Here is a 26565-nt window from a genome sequence, read left to right as displayed (position 1 = left end):
TATTTAAAGTCAAAACAGTGCAATCTGGAAGTTATTTAGCTGCGACGTGGGCAAAAAGATTCCTATAATCCAGATTGCTTTGGATGAACCTTTCAAATTAAAAGATTAAAAATCAAAACTGACAGAAATCTGTGGTCTCCGTGACATTATGTGTATATATGTGAATGTGACTCTGAATCTAAGTCTATACCCTTATTCTTCTCGGTTTGTTCGAGTTTCCGACGTCCGCGCTTCTTGCGAGGGGACGGCGAGGGCTCCGGCTCCTCGGGCGGAGTCGGGGGCGCGTTCGCACAGGGGTCAGAGGTCGCCATCTCCTGGGAAACAGACAGAGCACAGTTTAGGCTGTAAGAAAATCTAGCCCAGACCCATCAAAAAGCTCCACAGACATAGTAATAATACACATAAAACGCATGCATACGCACATACAATCAAAGAGCTACTGCACATTCCTATTAGTCTACTCTTGTTAGTACAATAAAGAGCAGGTCAGCCCAGCACAGGACTAATAAACACCTCCAACGCTCATTAACACACACACAAACAGACACAGACACCTTAGACACAGAGCACTGATGTTATCAACAGTGCTAATGAATAATGAGCACATGTGGAATGGTGCTAAATCCTCATGTTATGTATAAATAAACTCAAACTAATCTAATTCAGTGTCTTATCCATTAGTTGGCTAGCATTAATGGCCAGCAGGGTTTTTATTTTATGTGTGTGTCTGTGTTTTATAGCTGGGTGGTTAAAAAGTGGAGAGCAGGGGTGAATGTCATGCTCAAAGGCTACGCTAACACCAGCTCGCGCTAACAAGCCCACAAAGGCTGTAATGAGCAGCTGAGGAGGGCTGTAAAAAAAAAAAAGGCCAGGGAACAGAAAAGGTGGCTAAAATGGCCTCAGGACAGACTGAACTACACAAGTTTCACACTGATGCTCAAACTGAAAGGAACATTTTCCTTTCAGTGCATAAAACAGGCCCACATAAAGGGAGAAATGTAATATCTCGCATTAACAGTGTGCTGTTGCTGTGTTTTAAATAGTGTAGGGTCACTTATGTCCTGCTGCTGCATTAACCAGGCTGGAAAAGTTAATTTAGGATCAAGCGCTAAAAGGCAGCAGGCTTTTTATGTCTCCATTCTGAATTTAGAAGGCAGTATAATCCTTTCATTTGTTTTTGTTAAAGTGACCATTAACTCTCATTACATTTCACTGGAAGCAGCAGACAAGTTGACGGTTTGAGACAAACGTTAGGAAATGAACTGCTAAAGAGAAAAGTGAAGGAACATGAGTGGAAAATATAAAACATATTTTTTTTCCCGATGGTAGCATTTCATAGACTTCATAAACTGCAGGAAACACATTCAAACTAAATAAAGCCACTAAATTCAACCACTTGAGTCAAGTGTTTGATTTAGTGTACAACTTGCTATGTAAAAATCAACCGTTCTGGGCAGCTAATAATATTTTAGCTCACACGGATTAAAAAAACAAAAACAGTCATGGTATGAGTTCAAACCGATGAAAGCGTCATAGAAAGTTTCTAAAATAAAAAAAAAAATAGCGCATCTATCCTGAGCACATGGCCTTAACATTTAAGCCCGAACTTAAAGCTGCATTAAGCAATTCAACACGAGTTAAATTTAACTCTATCAGCTAACTTTTAAGCAAACAACTGACTACTTACACATTCAGCAGAAACAGAGGAATCTGGACTCGCAGTCATCTTTTTGGCCACATGTTGAATGTAAAATTCATTTCAGCCCTGGCTTGTGGTCCACAGACTCCTGAGAAAAATATCTTTGGCTTGCTATGTGTTCGACGTTCTTCAGCCACTTCGCCTCTCCGCCTTTTAAGTGCTAAGCAGGAAGTGTACAGCCGGCTCGAGTGAGCTGGCTGCACATTTCTTTTTAGTGAGAGCAGGTGCATTTAGATGAGTTTCATTTGAGCCGGTGAACCAAAACTATGACCTGAATCTGCAGGCTGCAGAATCATACGGTCTCGGTATGATTCAGAATCACAGGATATTGCTTAATGCAGCTTTAAAGTTGAAGACAGAGAAAGATATGACCAAACTCTTGCCACAGAAACAAGACCACGCTGCATCAAACCATAAGATATTTTTAGGCACCGACCACCTCTGATAATACTTTAGGACAGAGAGTGGCTCAAAAATGTACACTAGTGGCTCATGTTGTCTTTCACCTTTTCAAACAACACTTCCTCTTCTATCTGCCGCCTTGATCTTGAATGAGACCGTGTGGAAAGTACCCGACTTTACTTTACAGCTGACTGACTCTAACCCAAGCAGTGTGTACAGCGAAGCAGTCATGGCGAATGGCAGCTTTTAGTTGGATGAAACTCTTGATTGTACCCGAGGGGTGGCTAAGCAGAGCACAGGACGTAGCAAACAATAAGACAATAGTTGTCCAAAAATAATAAAATCAGCAATGACACCGACCTAATAAATGCATGTGAGTTGTGTTTTGTTGGGTGGCAGGGAGAACCCAACACATCGCAACTTAACAAAAGACATGCAAATAGTCGTCTATTTGTCAACACACGTGAATCAAATACTCACAACACCAACATATACAGAAATGTAATGCAATGTGTTGTATTTGTTGGTGCTGTGAGTACTTGTTGGTGTTTTGAATATGTATTGTTACTGGGACCATTTTCTTTTTATGTCTGTGTGGTATTTTTTGTGGCTGGTACCATTTTCTTTTTATTTGAGTATTTGTTGGTGTTGTGAGTATTTGTTGGTGTTGTGAATACTTGTTGGTGTTTTGAATATTTCTTGGTACTGGGACCATTTTCTTTTTATTTGAGTATTTGTTGGTGTTGTGAGTATTTGTTGGTGTTGTGAATACTTGTTGGTGTTTTGAATATTTCTTGGTACTGGGACCATTTTCTTTTTATGTCTGTGTGGTAGTTGTTGGTGTTGGGACCATTTTATTTTTATTTGAGTATTTGTTGGTGCTGTGAATACTTGTTGGTGTTTTGAATATTTCTTGGTACTGGGACCATTTTCTTTTTATGTCTGTGTGGTAGTTGTTGGTGTTGGGACCATTTTCTTTTTATTTGAGTATTTGTGGGTGTTGTGAGTATTTGTTGGTGCTGTGAGTACTTGTTGGTGTTTTGAATATTTCTTGGTACTGGGACCATTTTCTTTTTATTTGAGTATTTGTTGGTGTTGTGAGTATTTGTTAGTACTGGGGGCATTTTTTTATTTTAGTATTTGTTAGTTTGTATTTGATGGTGTTGTGAGTATTTGTTGGTGTTGGGACCATTTTCACTTTATTTGAGTATTTGTTGGTTTTGTATTTGTTGTTGTTGTGAGTATTTGTTGGTTTGTATTTATTAGTGTTGTGAGTATTTGTGGTTTGTATTTGATGGTGTTGTGAGTATTTGTTGTTGGTATTTGATAGTGTTGTGAGTACTTAGTGGTCTGAGTTTTTGTTTATGTTTTGAGCAGTATTTCTTGGTATTGGAAGCATTTTTTATGTCTGTGTGTTATTTGTTGGTGTTGTAATTGTCTGTGTGATATTTAAAGCTGGCATCGTGACTTCTTTTACCATTCAATCTTTATTTTAAATTATTTTGATTTACGAATTTTTGATTCATCGATTTTTTACACGCCATTTCCTGCATCCATAGAAATCTCGCTGAGGTTTTGCAAGACTGGGTTCTCACGACAAATCTCGTGATTAGTTCACGTGTGATGGAGAAACAAAACATGACAGAGGCTCCAACCCTGAGAGCAACGGAAGGCCAGAAAGTTGACTGGATTTAAAAAGTGTGACGACAGATGAAAAGCTACACAAAAGCAAAGACATATGAAGGACGTGAAACTAGAAATTTAAATTGATGTGAAAATAAAATATTGTGGAAATACCACAAATCCCTGGAACCAAGTATAAATCGATTTCACAACTAAGTAAAATCGTTTCAAAATCGATATTGAAGCAAATGAAACCAATTCGGGACCTTGAGAACCAGACGCTCTAACCTTGATTCATGTGATTATGTATAGCTGAACTGTTGCATTAGACTACATAGTTTTAGCAAAATGTATCTAAATAGGTGTTACCAACATCACTGTTTGATGCTTGAATCACATAAATCTCTAATAATACACAAATATCTAAATATATGAACTATTGCCAGTGTGTTGTCTGCTACAGCTAATAATACAAACTGACATAAGTTAAAGCACCAGTTAAATGTCTAATTAAGATCTCTGCAAATACACACAACTTTTATTTGGAAAGCCTATTCACAATAAAGAAAATGTTATAAAATGTGTCCTAGCAGATCTCATTTTAGGTTAAATCACATGTATTTCACAGTAACAGTAGATAAGGAGTTTGAGGAGATGATTTAATTCAGGTTTTGAAACAGTTTGCATTAATATCCAGTGTGTGTACACTATATTTAAAGTCAGTTTCAGCTCTTCGCAAACACAGCAGAGAATATTTAAATAAATTAAAACATAGGCCCTGCTGCTCTAGCAAAAAACTGCAGTTTAATTTTTGGCAACACAAAGTTATTTTATAGCCACCAGCCGCAAGTCCCAACACTGTTTTGTCAAACACTGCAAACCACAATTTTTCCACAATCTCTCTGTGACTTCTGTGGTTTGGGCCCAAAAAGAAAAACCAGACCGAGCTGCACGTGTGCCAGAAGCAAATTGAAAGCTGTAGTTTTCAAGTTTATGATGGAGTTAAAGTTTAGATATACTCTGGATTAAATTCAACAATTAGTCTGACTTAAATTGTTTAGATATTTATATCAGTTGGCATCTCATCTTTTACATGATTGCTCATGTAAAAGTTTTGCATAAATGTTGGGAAAACCTCCTATATATCTCTAAAACACATACACACACACACACACACACACACACACACACGTATCATAACCCTCTTGCTGCTCCACACATGGTTCCAGGGGAGGGAGAAAATAGGAAGAGGTCGGTCTTAACTTAAAGAAACAATGAGGAAGCGACGAGTGTTGAAGAAAAACAGGAAAAGATGGAGGCTGGGAATAGTTTAGGACCAGGAAGTTAATCTAATTATCCCCAGAATAATATATTTGGACAGGAGAGTGTGTGTTTGTGTGTTCGATTATAGAGGAGAACGAGTGAGTGAAGAAGAAAATGATCTCTGCTCTCTTCATTTTATTACAGGTGGTGTGTCTGCAAACTCCACCCTAAAGATCCACACAATGTTTTTTTTCCTTTAACACTGTGGTTATTGATTTTATTCAGCTGTGGGGGCCAATTTTTTATGGAATACTAGCATTGTTGAGCCATTGTGTCCTCTGTTTAGGCCCAGCAACTCTAAGGTTTGGTGTAAAGGTAAAGATTGCAATGAGGGATGCATGATCCATGCATTTTTTTAAATGATCAAATTCAGAGCGGTCTTTAGTCAAGCCTGATCTTTTGTAGTTTTCTGTTTTCTGTTTGCCATAAACCAAACTTATGTCCCTGTAGCGTCAAAATTCTTCTTCTTCTGTTTTAATGTCGGTTGTCTAGCGTGAAAGCTGCCAAAAAGAAAACAAAGAGGAGGAAGAACAAAAATCACTGGTGTCTGGTGTGTGAAGAGCCTTTACTCTGGAAAATGAAGTCAGTCAGACAGCAAGAGATCAGCAGAGACCGTCATTCAATACTACCAAGTTGATTCAACACCCACAAAAAAAGTAAAACTACAAAACAGTACACATGGAGTACACTCCTGGCTCATGGTAAAGGCTGCACCGAAACAACAAACACTGAACGCTGCTTTTAAAAGACAAGAAAAGTTTCCTGGAGACGACGTCAAGTTGAAATATATCACACGGAGGGTGAGGGAGTTTATGGGGTTGGATGACCAGAACATTTCTGGAGTCGAGAACACACGAGTTTTGTGTAGCCAAGGTATGAGCTACCCTCTCGACACTACTTTAACTTTGACAGCCCTATTTAAGAATTAATACATGTGTGATATAGGAGAACACAAGGAAGATAAGAAAAAAACTATGATTTTTTTTATGAATCTCCACAAGAGGAAATGTAGCCAATACTACTTAAATGGTAGGGATCGGTTTAGGGGCAAAAAAACATCTCGATCAGGACATCCCTAGTGTCTAACTACAGACAAACTATAATTAGGGTTAGACCAGGGGTGTCAAACTCATTTTTAGTACAGGGGCCTCATACAGCCCAATTTGATCTCAAGCGGGCCTGACCAGTAAGATAATAGCATAATGACTCCCGATTTGTTCTATTTGTGGGCCGTATGTTTGACACCTGTGGGTTAGGCACTTAGTTCAGATGGTTAGGGTGAGATTCTTGGGAATTCACTGTGTCATTGGAAGGTCCTCACAAAGATAGAAATACCAGTTTGTGTGTGTGTGTGTGTGAGAGAGAGAGAGAGAGGGACAGGCCCCACATTAATCCTCTCTGCCTTGTCAGAGCTTAGACATCAAAGCATGATCAGACCTGTTCTCCTGCACACATGAATACTCAAACACACACGCAGATAACACACTCTCTCACAGCTGCCCACTCAGTCCTCCTCACGTCCGAGGACGTTTGATCAGCTATAACGACTTGCTGATTCGGTTCCATTCAGTTCAGTCAGCACAATCGAAAAACCCACAAGGTGAGCAGTAAGACGACGAGTGGTGAAAGGAATACGAAGGAGAGGAACAGCCAAAGACCTGAAGTCGGTGTCATTACAGTCATAATGCAGCTCTGTGACACCACTCACTGATTATTACAGCTGGATTACAAGTGGACTGGAAGGCTGCCAGTTCAAAGTCACACAGAGGAGGTGTAAGTAGCACCGTCATTCAGAGCAGGAAACAATGATTTGACTTCACATTTTCTCATATAACACGAGTTCTCAGGTCTCTCTGGCAAGAAATCTTCATGTTAATAGACACTAAAAGAATAAAAATAAACTTTTTGACTTGTGTTACTCATATATTTTCCTCTAAAACATTAAAGTACACTCAGAATTAGTTTAAAATAACAGAGAGAGGTGTTAAGTCAACTGTTGCATTGTGGGGGCTGCGGTTTGTAGAACTATTGAATTATGTTGTGTTGTACCAACACGCTTCTATCATTTTGATGACAACTCAACACTTTTTTTAATTCAGTGTGGTTTAAGAGCAACACCAACTATATCCTTAAAAATGATCATACAATTACCATCTTTCTGATGCTGTTTCATCATAAACCAAACATTAGAACAGACTAGAAGGACGATTTAGTGCAGTACTGTTATATTATAATGCATTTGTTTTCACTAGTGTACCTTATAAACTGGCAACTTAGTGTATTGTTTATTACTCACTGGAGAACCAGAGCGTAAAGCTCAATTTATCCAAATAAAAATCATAAGGAGCAGCTACCTGGTCATAAATATGACATAAAATAACACAATAAGAGTTTTGTTATTCATTGACTGTCTATAAGATGTATTAAACCCTGTATGACATCACCTATAGCTTACCAAAGAGCAGTTTTGAAGCTCCACCATCTTGGTAACAAATGGTTAGTTTAATGAATGGCTAGCAACCTATGAGGGCACCCACCTGTCACTCACTGCACCTATGCCCTTAATTATGTGTAACTTTAAGCTAGTTATAAAACAGTTCAACCCGTAGAGTTATCATGAATGGATAAATTAGCTTTTTGCTTTTTGTACCTTGCTGTACATACGTTTATTTCTGCTGTAAAGTTGGACATTTTAACTTGGAGGTCTATGGGGATTGACTCAATTTTGGAGTTGTCCGCAAGTGGACATTAAAGGAACTGCAGGGTGTTGTATAGTTTAATTTTCCAACCCCAAAGGCTTGGTTTCTTATTTTAGTTTTCAGTATTCAAATCTCATCAAGCCCACTTAAGAGCAATCCACTCAAACCCGTAGCCACATTAGTCACATGACTGACGACAAAAGGCGACGCACCTTCAGATTAGCCAAGACTGTACCAGTTATATATGGAAATTATGTGGGCTGGAGCCATGCTAATGAGTGAAAAGGGCGAGGACATGAAGTTATCGCTGACTGCAACTGCAACCAGTCGATGTGCCGGGGAATCCCCGTTCTTAGACACCACATGCTGGTAAAGAAACAGGATTCGCATGTAACACGCAAAAGAAGACGGAAGAGCAGCGACCCACACATGCTGCCATGCTCCATCACGTTATCTATCAGATGTGGCGGTTAATTTATGCAGTAAGTAATTCCTCCAGATTCTTGTTCGTGCCTCTGTATTATGAGAAAATACTCAGAAGATCGCAGGTGTGAGTCTAAGTGTTCCTGGAAACTGTTTGTGTGTGAGTTAAGCATATTTCTGCAAATCAGATGGGGGGAATTTTTGAAATACATGAATAGATAATCAGTCATCTTACTAAGGTATAAAATTAAATGCCAGCGATGTGCCATAATTACAGTACTCACAGGAAGCAGCTGTTTGCGTTTCCTGCCAGGACGACCCACTCTGCGCTTGTTGCGGGGACTCGCTGGCGTCCCCTCCTCTGGACTGTCCTGGTCTGCTCCGTCTTCACTCTGGGTTGATTACAGAGAGCCCACATCAAACACTGAGCCAAGACTGTATGAAGTTATAATGGATGTCAGCAGTGAGGCTGCAACAGAACGATTCAAAGGCAGTGTGGTTTAAAGAAACACTACGGGGTACTGACAGGAAAACGGGATAAAATGGATCAAGGGCAACAGACGGTTGACAGCAGTATTAGTAACTAGATTGCTGTTTTTATGAACCCAGAGTTCACACTTTTTATGGCATTTTCACTTAAAGAATTAGATGTCAAACTCAAGCCAAGTTCTAAGTGAACAAAGCAGCTCTCGAGCTACAAATGGGCGACATATGAGAGAGAAAACCATTAAATTATAGGTTTACAGACATGAAATCCAGCTGTGTTTAGTACAGCAGACAGGATGCATGTTGTACTGCCAGACCTGCTCCACTCACAAGTTAAAGTCTTTTGTGAAGCTGGGAAAACCCTCATAACATAACGTCTTTCTGCTCTGGCCTGTATCAATATACACCAATCAGCCACAACATTAAAACCACTGACAGGACGAGTAAGTAAATAAGTGAATAACATTGACCATCTTGTGACAATTCAGTGTTCTGCTGGGAAACTGTTGGACCTGGCATTCATGTGGATGTTACTTAGACATGTAGCACCCACCTAGACCAGACCAGGTACCCCCACCCCATAGCAATAACATTCCTTGATGGCAGCAGCCATCCCCAGCAGGATGCAGCCTGACACAGACACACACACAAAAATGGTTTAGGACTCAAAAAAACATGAAGAACAGCACAAGGTGTTGACCTGGCCTCCAAATTCACTAGATCCCAAACTGATCAAGTATCTGTGGGATGATCCACAGAGGCCCCTCCCCTCAACCCATAGGACCCAAAGGCCCCCACTAACAACATTCTGTTGCCAGACACCACAGGACACCCTCAGATGGCCCATGTCCATTCTCTGATGACGGAGACCCAGACAATATTAGGAAGGTGGTCATCAGGTGCCTGATAAGTGTATAAGTTTGTGTTGCTACAGCCGAGTTTATAGATGAGTAATGGTGTAATTTTACATTTATATATGGAATAAAAATAGCTTGCAGCACCTGTGTGTCAACCAGACAGCGTGAGTGTGGTGGGTGTTTAATAAAAACGCTTGGTTGGATGAGGAGCTCGTATAACATTGTTTTTTTTCTCATTCAACTTTTTAGTTTGTCATATTGTCACTCAACTTGACAAAATCAAACAAAACAAGCCTTTGTTTTTCCAAATAAGCAGATGGCAACATGCAAAACAGTCGGCTCTGAAATTACAAATAACTGTCACTGTGTCACATGAAAAGCACAAGCAACATTTGATCTGGTTGGGTCTAAATGTTGAGCAGATTCTCATCATAATGGTACAGAAACAAGTCCTGGCAGAGAGATGAAGAAGACAACTGTTGAGGTTGGTTGACTCTTTTCCAACAGTTCTATGCAGAGTCTACCTCATGTGTACTCGAGTGTCCTGCGCTATTGTAAACATTTATACTTGTGCGCTGGTGTGTCGGCATCGTTCAGTGATTACGCCGCTAAAACTGTGGTCAGCTGTGTTGAGTTTCTTCATGTACTTCAAACAATGGCGACTAGAACTGAGTGGCTCATATCGGAGCTGGACTTAATAAATGTTGAATAAATGTTGAGAGTGGAGCCACAGGGAGCCGAGATATCGATGACCCGGCCACACTTCCACCAGACTCAAGTTCATTTAATTAATACTACGCTTTGCTTTACCTCCACCAGTTACATGGAAATGTTGGATTATTCACTGTACTTATTTTAAAAAAAAATTTCACAACTCTCACCATTATGTCACATCCTGTTTCTATAGCATCGAATAACTTGAGACTTGAACATGCATCAACATTATATTAACTACTTACAATGGCAGAAACCATCCTTGAAAAAGAAAATATTTTACATATTTTAGTGTTTTAGGTTTTTGTAAAGCGTCTTGAGACGATTTGTATTGTTATTGACGCTTTATAAATAAAACCGAATTGAATTGAAATTGAATTGTTTTAATTCGGCCCAAGTCCCATCCACTAACATGGAGGAGGTGGAGCTTATGACCTATACTGCAGCCAGTCACCAGGGGGAGCTCTACTAGCTTTGGCTTCACTTTTCAGGAGCAGTTCCACCTTCCATATCTCTGTTGTGGGAAATGTCTATTGCAGGAAATTAGGAAATAATCAAATTGAAAATTGAAACTTAAACCACTTTAAGTTTAAGGGCTGCTTTGGACTACTGTGGTCAAAATGCATGTAGCATTGGTTGTGGTTCATTTCTGCTGCATCGAACTCAATGCAGTTGCAGTTTTTTATTCTTATAGAGCTGTTATTTGCATAAAAATCCTTCCTGGGGGTTTTCAAATCCCACTAAGTTAGCCACCTACACATTTTTTTGTGGCAGAAAGTTGGCCTATTGTGAAGTGATCTGCTTGGACAATCAACTCATTTGTACGAGCTTTACAGTATGTGCCATGTGCACTATGGAATTTTATTTATTTACAATAAAATAGCTCTCATTGGGCGAAGGACGATCCAGTTGCATGTAGAGGTATTTTTTTTCCTCTGTATTGGTTGAAACATGTTTCAAATCCAAATGGCGTGTTACCAGACAAATTGAGTCAAGACTACTCCAGGCTAGATTTACTGTATTACATTTCAAAATTCCCCCAAAGAGCCAAAGGTTGTTGGGAGTTGTGAAGCAGTTGCTGATTGGATTTTTCAAGCAGAAAAAAACAGCCTCAGGGTGAAGACAGGTTGATTTTCTCTTCTTTTAAAGGCATAAACAATCAATGAATACCAAAAGAGCTAATATAGAGATAGGGACTTGAGAAAAGGAAAATGTACCCCTAATATCCATCACAAGACAGCATCCACTCATTCACAATCAGACTAGACTGTAAAGTCAATAATCTGAGGGTCCAACCAAACTCAAGTCAGGTCAACACTTCCTATTTTTATATCAGCTCTGGTCAAAGTTACAACTTCAATGTGTCTTCATCACGAAAGAGATCATGGTGCTTTAAGAGTATTTTAGCTTGGAGGCTTCACTCCAGGCTTTTTTATTCATATTTGAGCCCCCTCCCTGTGCATCATTGCCTCGGGCGAAAATGTTTCTGACACCAGAGAGTGAGATATTAGGCTGTTGTGTTGCTGAAGTGGGCTGGGCGTCTTAATCTATCAGTGAGACGTAAATTAGGCTTTAATCCGAGGTTTGCCCAACTTGTTCAAAGCTTGTTTAAGATAACAGAGACACCTGCAGGACTACAACGTGGGGTACCATTTATTTGGGGTCTGTTTGTACTCCAGCGTAGTTGCATTTGGGTGTGTTTGGATTTGCATTTTTTTTAGTCCCTAAATAAACAGACCTACTTTAGGTTTGTTTAATGCTCTGTATAATATTACTGATAACATCTACAGTAGTTTTCAGTTATCAACACATGTCAAAATAAGTAAAATGCATGCAAAACCTCATTTGAAAACAACAAATTAACTAGTAAAACGGTTAATTTTAATATCATGTTGTTTAGAATCGTAAAGACAAACAAAAGTTACAATTTCAGCTGGTCCTGCTTTAAATTAAAGGTTGATGATTTTGATCCTGAGTAAATTCTTTATTTGTGTGATAAACAATAATGCAATCTAGAGAAAAGAGTCAGGTGAAAGTACCTGCTTATACTTGTTCAGTGCATGTGTTATATTGAGGTTGGTTGTTTTTAACTTATATTTTTTTGTAGCCTCTTTCTGTGGCAACGTTTACACGGACAATATTTCTTCAACCAGACTGAAAACATTCTGATCAGACATTCCAACTCAACTGTTTATATGCCCCAAAACATCACAGTAAAATCTTGTTGACAAAGTGGTTCTGTCCTCTGTGGAACGTCAAATCTGTTTTTGCCCAACTGCTGAATGTATTCAACAGAAAAAGACGACCAGGATGAACAAAGCAAAACAACATTTAAACAACTGGTTGTTTTTCCTCTCCTGGAAGCTTGTCACCTGATCTTTATTCCACGTGGGGCAAACATGCTCAGAAAGAGTCCATTTATTCCAACCAGGGAGAATCAGATCAAGCATTTACATGGATATTAGGAGCTAATATTTTCCTGCTGAACAGATTAACAACCTGAAAATTCCTCCTGATCAGGTCAGGGGCAGTAGCGCTAGTGTCCATGTAAACACAGTCAATAAAAATAGGAATGATAAAGTTGTGAGCAGTGCTGCTACAGAAAAGATCCTCCTTACTTTGGACATTTAGTAAATTCTACTTTTGCTTCTAAGATTTCAGTTTTAAGTTTTGGTGATGCCACTTTTATTTAAGTGAAGAATATTCCTGCAGCACTGCCCTTAAATAGTTTTACGTCTGTGTGGCTATAATAAAATAAGGAACAAACTTCTGAGAGAGAGCAGAGCAGCAAGATGAACTAATTTCACATTTTTTCTTTTAAAATCAAATTTTCTACAGTACATAAAGTTAACTATAGTTAATAGTTGCACATTTTCCAGTCCTGTTCTGACTGAGGTGGTTAAATTAGGCATTTTTGTCCATGTTCATGTAAATGTAGCCAAAAAAAAACATCAAATCTTCAGTGTTGGGTCTGGGAGCTTTTTTTACTCACACTAAGTACTGGAAGTGGAGTTGTTTAAACTGCAGAGATAATTGTTGGGTATTTGGACGTATTCCCTTACTAAATCTGATCAGTCTGTTGTCATTGAGACATAATATTCTCTCCTGCTTCTTGATCCTGTCTGCTGCTCTGTTACTCTGTGCGACTGGACCGGTCGTTGCCTGCTTCCATTAACGTCGTCCTCCCTTCCCCTCTCTCCTGCTGCTGGACCCTGCGCTACGTTGACAGTGGAGCAGTTGCTAAGGTGCAGAAACTGCTTAGCAACTGTCTCCGACGGGGGCCGCCGCCGCCGTGCTGACTAAACACTGTGATGTCACTTCCCTGACGATCGGCATAGCAACCGGCGAGAGCGGCTAATGGCTTTGCGCCTCAGTGCCTGGTGTGCTGTCCATATGCCCGTGTCACGACGAAAACTCCAAAACACATTTTTTTAACAATACAAGCGTACTCAACTGTGCGCCGTTAAAAAAACAAAAAAGTCTAAAATACAAACTGACTAGAGCAACAAAATCAACATATCCCTGCAAAAATGTGTCAGCGCACACACAAACACACACACTTGCCAATCTGTACATATATCTTTGGTCTATTTCTGTCTCCTGGCAGGTTATTTTAGGACACTGCAGTTGCCAAGCAACCAGACTGCAAACCAGGCTGGCGGAGGAGGATCCCATCAGCAGCAGACAGCTTGTCCTCTTTCTTTTTCTTTCCCCTTCCCCGCGTCCTCCTCTTGGTCTCGCTCCCCTTTTCTCTCCTGTGCTCGTTTCCTACATCTCCGTCCTCGTCTGCCTTTGAATCCCCTACTGACCTGATCATATGGTACGACTAGACCACATTTCATCCACATGTAGACTACATATACAGAAGAATAATCCCATTTAAACACACAAGATTATATTTACATATCTACCTGTAGACAAGACCAGTCCAAAACAACACAATTACTGTTGTTAGAGCCATGTTGAACCACTAATACTCAACAGATCCAGACTCTTACAAACGCTTGCAAATGAGTGTTAAAAGTAACTGGCGAGGTCAAGATTTGAACTTCTCACTCTTTGCACGATTAAATAAACTTTGATTGTGAAACACTGACTGTGTTTACATGAACACAAGTATCCCGCTAGAAGAATAAAAATGACTCATGTAACCACCTCCATGTGAACAGGCTGCCTCGATCAGAAGGAGTTTTCAATCAGATGCAGAGGGGTCATGTAAACCTTTGATAATCTGTTCAATAGGAAAGCATTACCTCCTAATAACCATGTGAACATTTGATCTGATTCTCTCTGGTTGAAATAAATAGGTTCTTTCTGAGCATGTCTGCTCCATGTGGAGTAAACATCAGGTGACGTGATGAGTTTTCAGCAGAAACACTGAGGTAGTAAAACATATTTTCTTTCTCAGTTGAATGAATTCATTGTTGTCAAAAAAGCAGATCTGAACAATGTCTTGGGGCATTTAAACACATACTGTATCTCTTATCAGTTCAGTTCATTAAATGACCTTGTAAGCACTTAAGTTTAGGACTTGGTTTAAAAAAATAAGATTTTCTTTCGAAAGATCTGATATTGATTCATAAAATCCTTGGATCCATTTTTTTAAACAGACTACATATCCTGCATCCTCTCGTAAGAAATCTTGCAAGACTGGTATTTATACAAGGCCAGGAGTACAAGATTAGTCCACATGTGAGGGAGATTCAAAACTTGACAGAAACTATAACTCCAACAGCCGGTTTTGGTTTCTGCATCAATTTGACGCCGCAGCTACAGCAACAGCCTAGACCCTACACAGACCATAACGCCGTAGCCTGACGTGCACCTCCCCAGAAATGTAACTACACGTCACGACAACACAGACCGCAAGAGCTGTGATTGGTCCGCCTGTTAGTAGTGTGTCTCCACTTTAGTATTTCCAGCTGCTTCTCCAGCTTCGCAGTTTTCTAATAGATTGTTTTGGATCAATAAAGATGGAACACATCGAGGAAAGGTTAACTGAGGAGGTTAAGAGGTACAAACATTTGTACAACTCATCTTTGGCGAAATTTCGGTGAAAGTTTCAGTCGCCATTGTTGAAAGTGAAACAGGAAGTAGAAACAAAAACTAATCCGAATGGCAAAAAAGACACAGCGTAGTGTTTGGGTGGCGTTTTTACAGAGGAAGCCAGACTGATGAGCACATAAATGGCTCGCACCGGCGTAGCTACATGTGTAGGTTACAGCATCCAGTCCCGCAGTATCTTAAATGAACCTTAAGAGATCCGTTAGACGTAAAATATTGTGCAAGTACCACCAATCTCTGAAACCAATGAAAACTTTAGTTTTGAGTAAAAATGTTTCAAAACTGAAATATCTCTAAATAAATTGAGATTCAGCTGAATCAGTTTGAAGAAACACTGTCCATGTAAACGCAACCTTCAAAGAGAGACTGCTCGAGGCGCTGAAACCTCTCATTCTTAGAGAGATCAGGAAGGGAAGCTAAAAGGTTTTAATGTATGTTCAAAAGAGGTATGAACATTTGAGACTTGGTCAATCACAACTTCTTTTCAAGCGCTCTGTAGCCTGAAGGCGTTGGAGATGGATACAGAATATGATCAGGATGTTACATATAGCTGGTACGCCTGGAGGCACATCTTCTGACGGTTTTCTCACTGTCTTTGTAGTTTAAACGTATTATAAATATTGACAGGCAGGGCATTAGAGATAAAAAATGAGGCCAAATTGTCAGAGCTGGTGCTAATCTGAGATTTTCAAGCTGTAAAAATGTATAAAATCAAAGTTTTAGATTTGTGAAAAAAAGCAGTAATATAAATTCAGTGTGGACTTTATTTAATCATTCACTTCTTTCTTTTGTGTTGAGAAAAAAGTGATGTAGAGCGTCATTTCACAAGCTGAAAAACTTTCGCCAGACGTGTCTTTCTATCTTCAACAGATTTTAACTTGCATCAGTCAAACGCCCTCGATTCTCTGTCTCCATCTCCTCTCTGGGCTGTGTTTTTTCATTTTTTTTCTCGACTCTTTGTGAGAGTGTTAAATCTCAGGAAGCCGGAGAAGAACAGCTCTATAAGGGGACGTTTGTCTTGGCTTGATGCCAGCGGTTGAATGTGGTAAGTAAGCCAGCGAGGGCGGGTCTTTATGTGGCAGCGCTATAGAATAGAAGCTCAAACTTCTCACAGATTTACGAGGCCAGCCGCCCTGGGCTCTGGAGGCTCAAATGAAAAGGTGCCATTTTTCACTTGTCTACAGCTTGTCTGCAGAGATGTCTGTGTGTGCTCGTTTGTGTTAAGAAAAAGGGACTGCACTCGACTCACCTGCATGTGGTCGAGAGAGTGTGGTATGCAGAGGGGAATGCGGCGAACGTAAATAAATAACTGTACGTTTAATTATTTCAAACATGCTGGCTGGCAGGTTCTGTGTGTGTGTTGACTTCGAGAGACAAGCCAAAGTAGTAGTAGTAGTGGTAATGACAGCTGTAGTAAAAGTGGTGGCGGCTGTAATAATATCTGCGCGAGCAAAAATAACAGTCATAGTATTTCAGTGTGTATAATAATAGAAGCAGTGACGATAAAACTCAGAGCGGCAAGAGAAACGGCCGTAGATGTGGCTGAATACTTCAGTTAATGAGATAATTTGCAAGTGGAGATGTTGTAGATTTTGTGGACGAGAATACACCGATCAGGCATAACATTATGACCACCTTTCTAATATTGTGTAGGTCTCATGGGCCTTCTGAGGGTGTCCTGTGGTGTTTGGCAACAGAATGTTGTTAGTGGGGGGACTTTGGGTCCTATGGGTTGAGGGGAGGGGCCTCTGTGGATGATCCCACAGATACAGTTTGGTCAGTTTGGGATCTAATGTTATTTACTTCTCCTGCCAGTGGTTTTAATGTGGTTGTGGCTGATTGTCTCCGCACCTCCCCAAAAATGTAACCACACGATTGATTGTTTCGGATCAATAAAGATGGAACACATCGAGGAAAGGCTAACCGAGGAGGTTCGGAGATACAAATATTCGTATGACCTGTCTTTGGTGAAATTCCGGCGAAAGTTTCAGTCGCCATTGTTGAAAGTGAAGCAGGAAGTAGAAACAAAAATGAAGCCAACTGGCAAAAAAGACACAGCGCCGACTAGTGTTTGGGTGGTGTTCTTACAGAGTGAGCCAGGCGCACAAGTATAAATGGCTCACACTGGCATGGGCATAGGACACGGCGTCTATGTCAGTACCTTAAATGAGCCTATGGATGAATAGCAGGACAAACTGACAGAAGTGCAGCTCTTGTTGGGTTTTCCTGGTCTACAGCGGACAATACCTATCTAAAGTGGTCCCAGGAAGGAAAGAGGTGAACCAGTGACAGGGTAATGCATGCAGGAAGGGAAGGCTGTCACAACAGACGAGCCACACTTAAAGTCAAATTAAATTGACCGTGATTCTATGTATAAGGGCAGTGTATATGAGATAGGGAGTCACTATTATAAGAGGGTGTGGTGAGACAGAACGTCTTCCTCTTCTTCTCAGGTTTCATTAAGAATAATATTTTCCACTCACCACATCATTGGAGATGTCGTTCTCTGGCGTCTGGGCCGGGTCGGTGGCGGCGGGACTGTTGGACGGCATGGCAGGGAGCGGCTCGGCGAAAACCAGGTTTATAAAGTTAAAAAAAGAAAACTAAAACTGAGCAAATCAAAACATGAGAAAGTCCTTCAGAAGCACCAGGTGCGGCGTCATTCAATCTGCCGGTCCGTCGGACGATCACTTGCTCACTCGGTCCTCCCCCTCTCCTGGGAGAATAATGACAAGTGACATGAGCAGAGGTACAGTAAGAGGAAATTTGTCAGGTTTGAGTGAGAGATCATTCTCAGTGTGCGGCTGACATCTTTCTTTGTCATGCCTTTCACACACCCCTGAGGGGAAAGTGTGTTCAACAGGTGTGTGCGTGTTTCTATGAACTGTACTTGATGGATGAGACTCCTGCACCTGCCCAGCAGAAAATATTAAATTTCTGATCTGTTACTGGTTAAAAGACACTCTCTCATGCAGGCGTCCTCAAAGGAGTCCGCTTGAGTCAGGGTAGCTTTTCAGCATGGCCGTCACCGTGTGATTGATGTGGCTTGTTAAGACTGTCCCTCTTTATTAGACAAAATGGATGCGTTCAGGTACACGTGGACGAAATCTGAATGATTTTATTTGACAGACGATACTGGAAAGATGCCAGGGCACACGAGAAGAGAGAAGAATGGAGAAAAACCTCCACGACACAAAAAGCTGAGACGGCATCTTAAACTTGCTCGCTTTGTCTAAAACCTACCAATATCAAAAACATTCACAATGAGAAGATGTAACAAGCAAATAATTGTTGGTTGTTATGAGCCTGATTTGAGCACACTGTGCGTTTAAGTGGAGCGCGTACGGGAGAGTGGAGGGCAGGTGTTCAGCGGAGCGTCAGCCATGCGTGACCTTGTAAGCACTTGAGCTTACATTGGCTCTCGTTTCATCACCCTAATTAACATTTTTTTGTTATACGGAAGTTTATTCATGACAAAACTTGGGGAAAGAGGAAAGATGGCGACAGATTTGTAACGGAACAGCTTTTTTTCGATTTCGATTTCAAGAACATCGAGTCTGAAAACTGCTCGCGTGTCTTTTTTTCCAGATGTTTCGACAGATTGTTAACACTTAAAGAGCATAAAGGTAAGGACACACCAAGCAAAGAACTACCAGCAGCAAACATCATCATATCACCTGTGTCCGGATGAAAAAGTTGCACTTGAACACAACACAAACAATACAGCCAACAGCCAGCTGCAACATTCATCTTTGCTCCGTCTGCAACATAAACACAAGCCTCTATTACAGAGTGTCAGGAGGCAGGAGTTAAATGAACCGACAAACTGAGCCGGCCCACAACCAGCCAAAAATGTTGAAAAGATTCGACTGCAATAAATCATTACTTTTCGGACTAAATTAGCCACTCCTCCATGAGAGTCTTTAAACGTATGGACGCATCAAAGAACAACTCCTAACAAGGGCCGACTGTGTGGTTGTTCCTTGTGTCTGAACCCGTGAACACACCACAAAGACTACAGCCAGCAACCAGCCGAAGGTTGTCACTACAAAAACATACAAATCAAACAAGGCGAGCAGACTTTAAGGTAGCAAGCGAAGGAAGACCCATGAACTTGGGAGACTGAAGAACTGATTACAATCAGATTTCTATCCCTGTAACAGCCGGTATAATCTGACTCATCAGAATCTGTGCTTCCCCTTATGTCGACCTAAAATCGACCTTAGCCCTAACCCGAAACCTGCCATGTCTGTGATAACTACAGCATCCGAAAAAGGAGGCTAAGATTTCCAGTCAAGTCACAGTATATGGTCAGCATCTCATGTCTTGAGTCAAACTAATGGAGTCCTAAAATCCTATCAGATTTTGAAATCAGGTTGCGGCACACACTTAAGGAAAATCTTCACAGATATTCTTTTCTCTTTTGGGCGGCTGTGGCTCAGTAGGTAGAGCGGCTTGTCCACGAACCAGAGGGTTAGCGGTTCGATCCCCGGAATGTGCCACATGCCGAAGTGTCCTTGAGCAAGACACTTGAATCCCCAGTTGCTCCCAGTGCGTGGCACTGGTGTGTGAATGGGTGAGTGCTTGTGTGAGCAAATGGGTAGATGTGTCTGTGACTGTAAAGCGCTTTGAGTACCAATAGGTAGAAAAGCGCTATATAAAAGCAAGGCCATTCACCATTTACCATTTAATACAGGATATTATTTAGATAACTGAGCCAGATCATGGACCAGTGAAAGCACCACTGTCATGGAGTAACAATTCACTGTGAATCTAGTGATCCACTCTCCTGTCCAGTAAGTGGCGGTAATGCACCAAACAAAACAAAAAGAAGAAATCACCATAACTTTGTAATTCTTCGCAATGACAATAAAAAGCAGAAGACTAAATTTCTGCAGACGTCTGCAACGAGTGCCCAACATTCAATCAATAAAAAAAATAAAAGGCAGACCAAATACAATCATAAGATGTCAAAACAATAAATGAGATGCGAATAAAATAGTGGTGGAACATGAGGGTCTGATGAGCCACTGCAGAGATTATTTTTGTTTCGGCTGTCTAATCTGATTTTCTCAGCCAATTGTCCGGAGGTGTCAAGCTGAGTAGAAATACAGACAATAAATAACCGGTCATGCTGGTCTCAGACTGCAGGGGTTTTAGGCACATGTCAGCAGTGAGGAGGATCAGATCTGTGCTCAAATCCTAACTCGGTTTTCAGAATCTGTTTGTAGTCTATATAGTAACTTATAAAAATGAAAGCAGACGTGCGCAGATTCAGCTGTGCTTGAATTGTGCAATGTGTCTACTTTACCCAAAGATGTGTCTTGTAGGTGAGTATTGGATTATTAACAGAGCCAAGCCAGGTGAGTTCCAGGCGCACACCACCTACAGATGTTCCAAATAAAAACCTAAACCCCCTACCAATCTTTTGGAATTCAGAAAATTCAGTTGTCTTTGTTTTAGTTTTAGTTTTCAGCTATAAACCAAGACCCAGAAACCAACCTCCGTGCCACACTTTCTTGCCAGGTTTCCTGTTAGTCAATTGTTTTTGTTTTTTTGACTAGATTAAACTGAAAGCAAGATATGAGCTAAAATAATAAAGAGATTAAAACTTAATATTTCAACTGTGACCTGCCTAGTCCTAGGATTTCAGTTGTGCCTGAATGAAACTGATCACACAAACACTAATTAGTTTCCACACATGTCCTGCAAAGAGGAAATCAGTGGTTAAATTGTTGATCAGGAGATTTAAACAGACTACATGATTCATGTGATTACATGAATCAAAGTATCCTCCATTTAATTGATAGTCTGAACACACAAACAGCTTAAAATGTCATGTTTGCGTGTGCCTAAAAGAAACCTGGACCTACGCAGTGATCTGGATCTGAGCACAGCGAGAGTGCAGCCAATGTGTCTGGCTTTGCTCAAGGAGTATTGTACAGTATGTCACTGCTCATGCTGTGGCCTTACATCACCTACTGTAAAGGCCGCAGGCAGCCGGCCAGCGTTACCAGCGGAAAAGACAGGGGTGGAAACTTTGCAGAAATGGGTGTACAGTATCCACTCCAACCTCTCCCAAGGGCTCCCAGCAGGAGCTCCAGGCTGCAGGCCAGCCAACCCCTCCAAGTTCGGGAGTATTTAGGTCACACACCTAACGCTCCTATAGCAAGTCAATATACGCTGATTTAAATTGTTCCAGCGCTCATGCCAGCAGTGGTTTAAATTAGACCATAGTCAGAGGCCCAAGCAGAAGCCTGTCCTGGTGGGAGGAGAAATGGTTGCGCAGAGAAAAAGCTTCAGAGGTGTGTCAAGATAATGAGAGCTGGGCAGTGACAAGACAGGGAAGTATGGGGATTGTCTTCACAATAAAAGCATGACATATAATGGAAACTGGTTTTCAAACTCAACGCTGAGCTTTTCATTTTGTTCGACTGAAACATAGCGGATACATGTTTTATATGAATAAAGTATATGGTAATTATATTTCAATTAAAGCATCAAGACAAGATACTTTTTTTTCTGTTTGAGTAGAAAGTAACACTGTTCCCTAAATTAATAATCTAATTGATACACTTTTCCAAAAGACAACGCATTTCAGTTTGCCTGTTTTCAAAGAAATTCAAGTCTATACAGGATTTTAGAAAAAATGCTGAGGTCATCTGAGGTCAATCCTTCTTCTGCAAATTTAGACCAAATAGTCTGACCAAGCCTTGTCCAAAAGACAGCCATCTAGACATAAAGGACACTTTAAAGATAGCGCAGTTTGCTGATAAGTTGATCAAAAGACAATAAATGGGCAGAAATGCCACAAATCCACCGCATCCACTTTCTAAAATTATATATAGTCTTTTGTGGCAGTGAGATGACCACATTATCATTTTAACTTTCTCAAGATGGCACCTCGTACCGTGGAGAAACGTGATGGCTATTTCCTGACACTTTGTAGACCTTAATATTATTTGACATATCAAGAAGAGAACAGTCACTGATGAAGATAATAGTTGCTTAAGGCCCTCCACTGTGTTAAAATAAAGATTAGATATAAGACTTTATTGGAAGTGCAAGACAGGGAATAAATACAGTTTGGACAGAAAACATGACACAAGAGTAAATATGCTGAGGGTATGGAAGTATTTACAGTCGCTGTACCAAGCTCAAGTAACGTGTTCACTAAATGTCAATCTTAATAATAATAGTTTACTGGTCGCTTTTATGACGTTTATGTGTTTAATATCTAAAAATGAGTTTACAGCTCGTGTTTCGTCCATGCTTTTATTTTTAAAGTGTCTCCCGGATGTGTCGCAAATCTTCCTGCTACCTTGACGCAGCTCTGCTTTATGACAATTAATATTGTGAGCGACCTCACGCGGCCTTTACCGGACGGCCCCTCATCAACGGTGTATAATGCCGGCGGGGGTTCGCACGGGGCGGGCTGCCGGTGAGAGGCACGTGTCTGAGTGTGTAGCCACGATAAGCTTTACTGGGTCAGGTAAAAAACACACACGGGGGCGCGTTTCAGACCGAATGCACCCGTTAACCCCGCCGGGCGCGCGCCCGCGCTCTCTCTCTCTCTCTCGCTCTCCGCGAAGGCGACGGTTCCGCGCGCTGATGTGTCTGTCTGCATCTGGTGGCTGAAGAGGACGGTGCGCTCCGGTTTAACGTTACCTGCTGGTGTCGGGGCCGGAATCAGGCGAGCGGGTGGAGGGGAAGTATCCCCCCCCCACACCGGACAACGTTTAACACACACTCGGTAATTAACGGTTGTCCGGTTGCCGTGATTTTCCTCCCACGGCACAAAAGAACTCCCCAAGTTCACTCGCTCCGTGTACGAACCGCTCCGTCTTCACGCGCACATCATCTGCTGAAACGGAACCAACGGTTTGGCTCCGGAGCGCGCGAGCGATGACTTTAGGAGATGACTGCACCTAACTTAACGGCTGTAACGGGTGCCGGTGCGCGAGCCAAAATGTAATGTTTATATTTACCGTGTCGTCCGTCCCTCAGGCACCCGGACCCCGACGGTCGTCGCTCTCTCTCCTCTCGTTCACTCTCGATCTCTCTCGCTCACACACACACTCTCTCTCTCACTCTCTCTCTCTCTCTCTCCTCGCGCTCTACCGGGTCTTCTCTCCGCTGCTGGCTCGCGCTCCCCCGCCTCTCTTTCTCTCTCTCTCTTTCTCTCTCTCTCTCTCTCGCTCTGGCCTGCTCGCACTCTCACGAGCCGCAGAGGCTGCCGCACCGGAGAGAAAGCTTCCGCGGGGTCCTAAAGTCTCTACACCCACCGTACCACCTCGCGCACGCTCAAACAAAAAAAAAAACGCACGCGCAAAGACACAGGACAGGTGTAGAAAAAGAAAAAAATAATAAAGTCTAACAAAGATCGTCTCTGACAGCAGGATGTTCACCACATACACACACGCACACACACGCACACACATGCACGATGGATAAAAATTTAGTTTGCACAAAAAACGCACATAAAATTTTACAAAAGACAGGAAGTATAACATTGCCATGGATACAACGAGTCCAGATCCTGTCCTTATATAGCCACTTAACAGAGGGTCACATTTACTATGTTTATTGTGTTAAAAAAAAAAAAAAAAGTTACAGGGAGGTCAGAGTTCAGGAGTTGTGAACATGTTTGCTAACGTTTTCAGATATGGTAGGAATGTACGTTGACGTATTGTAAATTAGTCGTAAAACCTTTTCTTTGTAAATTTTTAAGATAAATGTTGTAAATGGGAGCTCATGATTACGACATGGGTAGGTCGTGTACACATAATGCGTGACGTTCAATTATTGATACCATCAGCCGTAAATCATGGGAACGCCTCTGTGGCTAGCAGTTTAGCAAGCTAACGAGCGCCTAACTTAATGTCCTCAAAGATTATGAAAAAAATTCTATAAAATTACATTACATTAACATAACACCCACCACCCAGTGTTGCCAAGTCCATTTATTATATATTATAAGCAACTTTGGGCTTGTTTTTCTGTAAAGTCGCTTACAAATATTGGTAGTTGCAGGTCGCGTTTTTTTTTTTTTTTTTGGGCTTGTTTCTAAAGTGTAGTTGCTTATTTGGTCTTGTTCCCAGATCCATAACAAGTTGTCAAGCAGATATTTTCGATATGTTATTTAAACATAGGAGTTCGTCTTGCCTGTTCCCAGTGTCCCTCCCCTTTCCCCATACACACAAGACACAGCAGAGTTTTTCCCCCACCCGCATCCTGCTTTTATTTGGCTCTGACCCAGATGTAACAAGTACGAGGCAATCAGATGCAGAGCAGGGCAATCTGTTTGTTTCTAGTTAGGACGTTTAATTGAAAATATGCGCGGATGATTTTGGGCTGTAGGAGAGTTTTTGAGGAACAAATGGCCGGGACAAAGTGGTCGAAATACAGGAAGAAATATAACAAAGACTGGGAGAAAGAGAAAGTTCCTGAAGCTCAGGGGAGAGAAAAATAAATAAACTGTGGAAAAAGTCACTTGTTTTGGACTTGTTTTCACAGGCCTGGTTGCTTATTTGTCTCGCGAGATCTGGCAACACTGCCAACACCTCCACATCTGAAAACGTCAGCAAACACGTCACAGCTCATGAATCTCGACCGCTTACTTACTTAAAAATTTACATTTACGAAGTTGTGACTACCACAAGAGGGCGCCGATTAATATCGTGACCAGGACAAACACCACGCCATTTAAAGGCAGCATTAGTCAGGCTCTTGTAGAAACGGGAGCTCAAGCTGCTGGTGTCATGTTTTAGAGTCACTCCGCACCAATTTGACAGTCGGCTGTGAGCTAGCGTCAGGCTGTGGTTAAGTTTTTTTGAGAAAAAACTGTTTATCATCCTGTGGCTGCCATTTAAAAAAAAAATCCTTGCTTTTGCAGCTTCAGTGCGTGTAATTTAAAAGCAGATTGTGGCTGCGCTGCAGAAGTATGGAAGTTAACTGGTCGGAATAATTGTCTGTAAAAACCTGACAAGCAGCCTGTAGCCATGTAATAGTCCAGCGCAGGTGTACTGTACACAGCGCAGACAGAGTGGAATGAATGGGGCGTTAATAAAGGCCCATCTGCTCGTTCTTGACCCTGGTTAATGTCTTGCCATGATCATGATCACTGGTAAGGGTGAGATGAGCTTCACCTAACAAACAGGTCAGGGCTTTTGATTTAATATCTCCTCTGTGGCATCGGTAATGGTCAAGTTAGAGGAATGTCAACACTTTGTGCAGGAAATATGTGTATTTTTCTTATTTTTTTTTCTTTTAATGATTGTATGATGCTTTAGACGAGTTTTATTTTGGGCTAATATTCACTTTTCTTAGTTAAGACACAGGTTTCCAAAGCACTGCTGTGTTATTCTTTCAGTTTTCTGTGTCTTTCAACTTGTTTTCTTGTTCGACAGGTTACTTTGTCTGCAGGTTCTTCAATAGGTGAAGTTTAAGCCTGCTGCAGCATGTTGAAACCTGCTCTCAAACGGTCAAGGACATTGCATTCAAGGTAACATAGAAAGAGTTAAGCAGACAGAGAGCAAAAATAAGTCCTTTCTGTAAACTCACCATAGTGTTGATGTTGCATGAATGGTGTTTTTATTTTGTGTTCAGGTAGAAAGATGGATGAAAACACAGATGTTTTTTTTATCTGCTTAAACTTGTTTGTTCCTGTTATCAAAATATCTTTTCACAGTCAATTCAATATGAGAGGAAATGTGCAGGCTGCCCAGTCCTAATAAAGGTTGTTTTGGTTGCATGCAACATGTGATGAAACCTGCAGACACAACTCAGGGCTTAATAAATGCCTCCTCTACATATTGGGTTGTTTCTATATTATACAAAATATGTTATTTTTCAGGTTTATTACTGAACTTTTAAAAAGTCATTTTTTTTAATATTTTATATACGTCAAGCCTTCATAAACTGAAACAAAGGTGTTTCATATTATAACAAGTTTATTTTTGGTGTAATTTTTCTTTTCTTCTTTGCTACTATTATTATGGAATATGATGCTGTAGATACATTTGAATTAAAAAAAAAATGTTAAAAAATAAATAAATAAAAAAAGTAGGTCTTTTTCATTTTTTTGTTGTTGTGTCTGTTTTTGCCCCCAGGCAATAAACAGGCTGTCCAGTCCTCTTAAAAGTAAAGGTTTGTTTTTAGCCCAGCTTACCCAGACTCATTTCATATCAGAATATGAGTCTACAGACAATACTCAGGGTTTAATAAATGCCACCTCTACATTTTGGGTAGTTTTCGATTAATATTTCCACATATA

At 40.9% G+C, this 26565-nt stretch overlaps 1 protein-coding gene across 6 annotated transcripts in view; it reads right to left on the bottom strand.

Moving 5' to 3' along the window:
- dnmt3aa (DNA (cytosine-5-)-methyltransferase 3 alpha a) overlaps positions 1–23449 on the bottom strand; it is a 56889-nt gene extending 33440 nt beyond the window's left edge. For 3 of the 6 annotated variants that reach the window (XM_084560406.1, XM_084560407.1, XM_084560409.1), the window contains exons 1-4: positions 23279–23449; positions 17774–18006; positions 8454–8561; positions 191–314 (exon numbers count right to left, since the gene is read on the bottom strand). In XM_084560406.1, the coding sequence (XP_084416532.1) occupies positions 191–314; positions 8454–8561; positions 17774–17842 (301 nt within the window). In that variant the 5' untranslated portion in view covers positions 17843–18006; positions 23279–23449. Of the gene's footprint in view, positions 1–190; positions 315–1687; positions 1994–8453; positions 8562–17773; positions 18007–23278 lie in introns of those variants that run through there. The other 3 variants (XM_084560411.1, XM_084560410.1, XM_084560408.1) reach the window with 3 other exon arrangements.
- Between the last annotated feature and the right edge of the window lie 3116 nt (positions 23450–26565).

Source organism: Chelon labrosus (genome assembly GCF_963514085.1).
Source record: "Chelon labrosus genome assembly, chromosome: 14".
In the NCBI taxonomy this organism is placed as follows: domain Eukaryota; kingdom Metazoa; phylum Chordata; class Actinopteri; order Mugiliformes; family Mugilidae; genus Chelon; species Chelon labrosus.
Note: the sequence above shows the minus strand (reverse complement) of the source record. Positions and strands in the feature narration are given on the sequence as shown.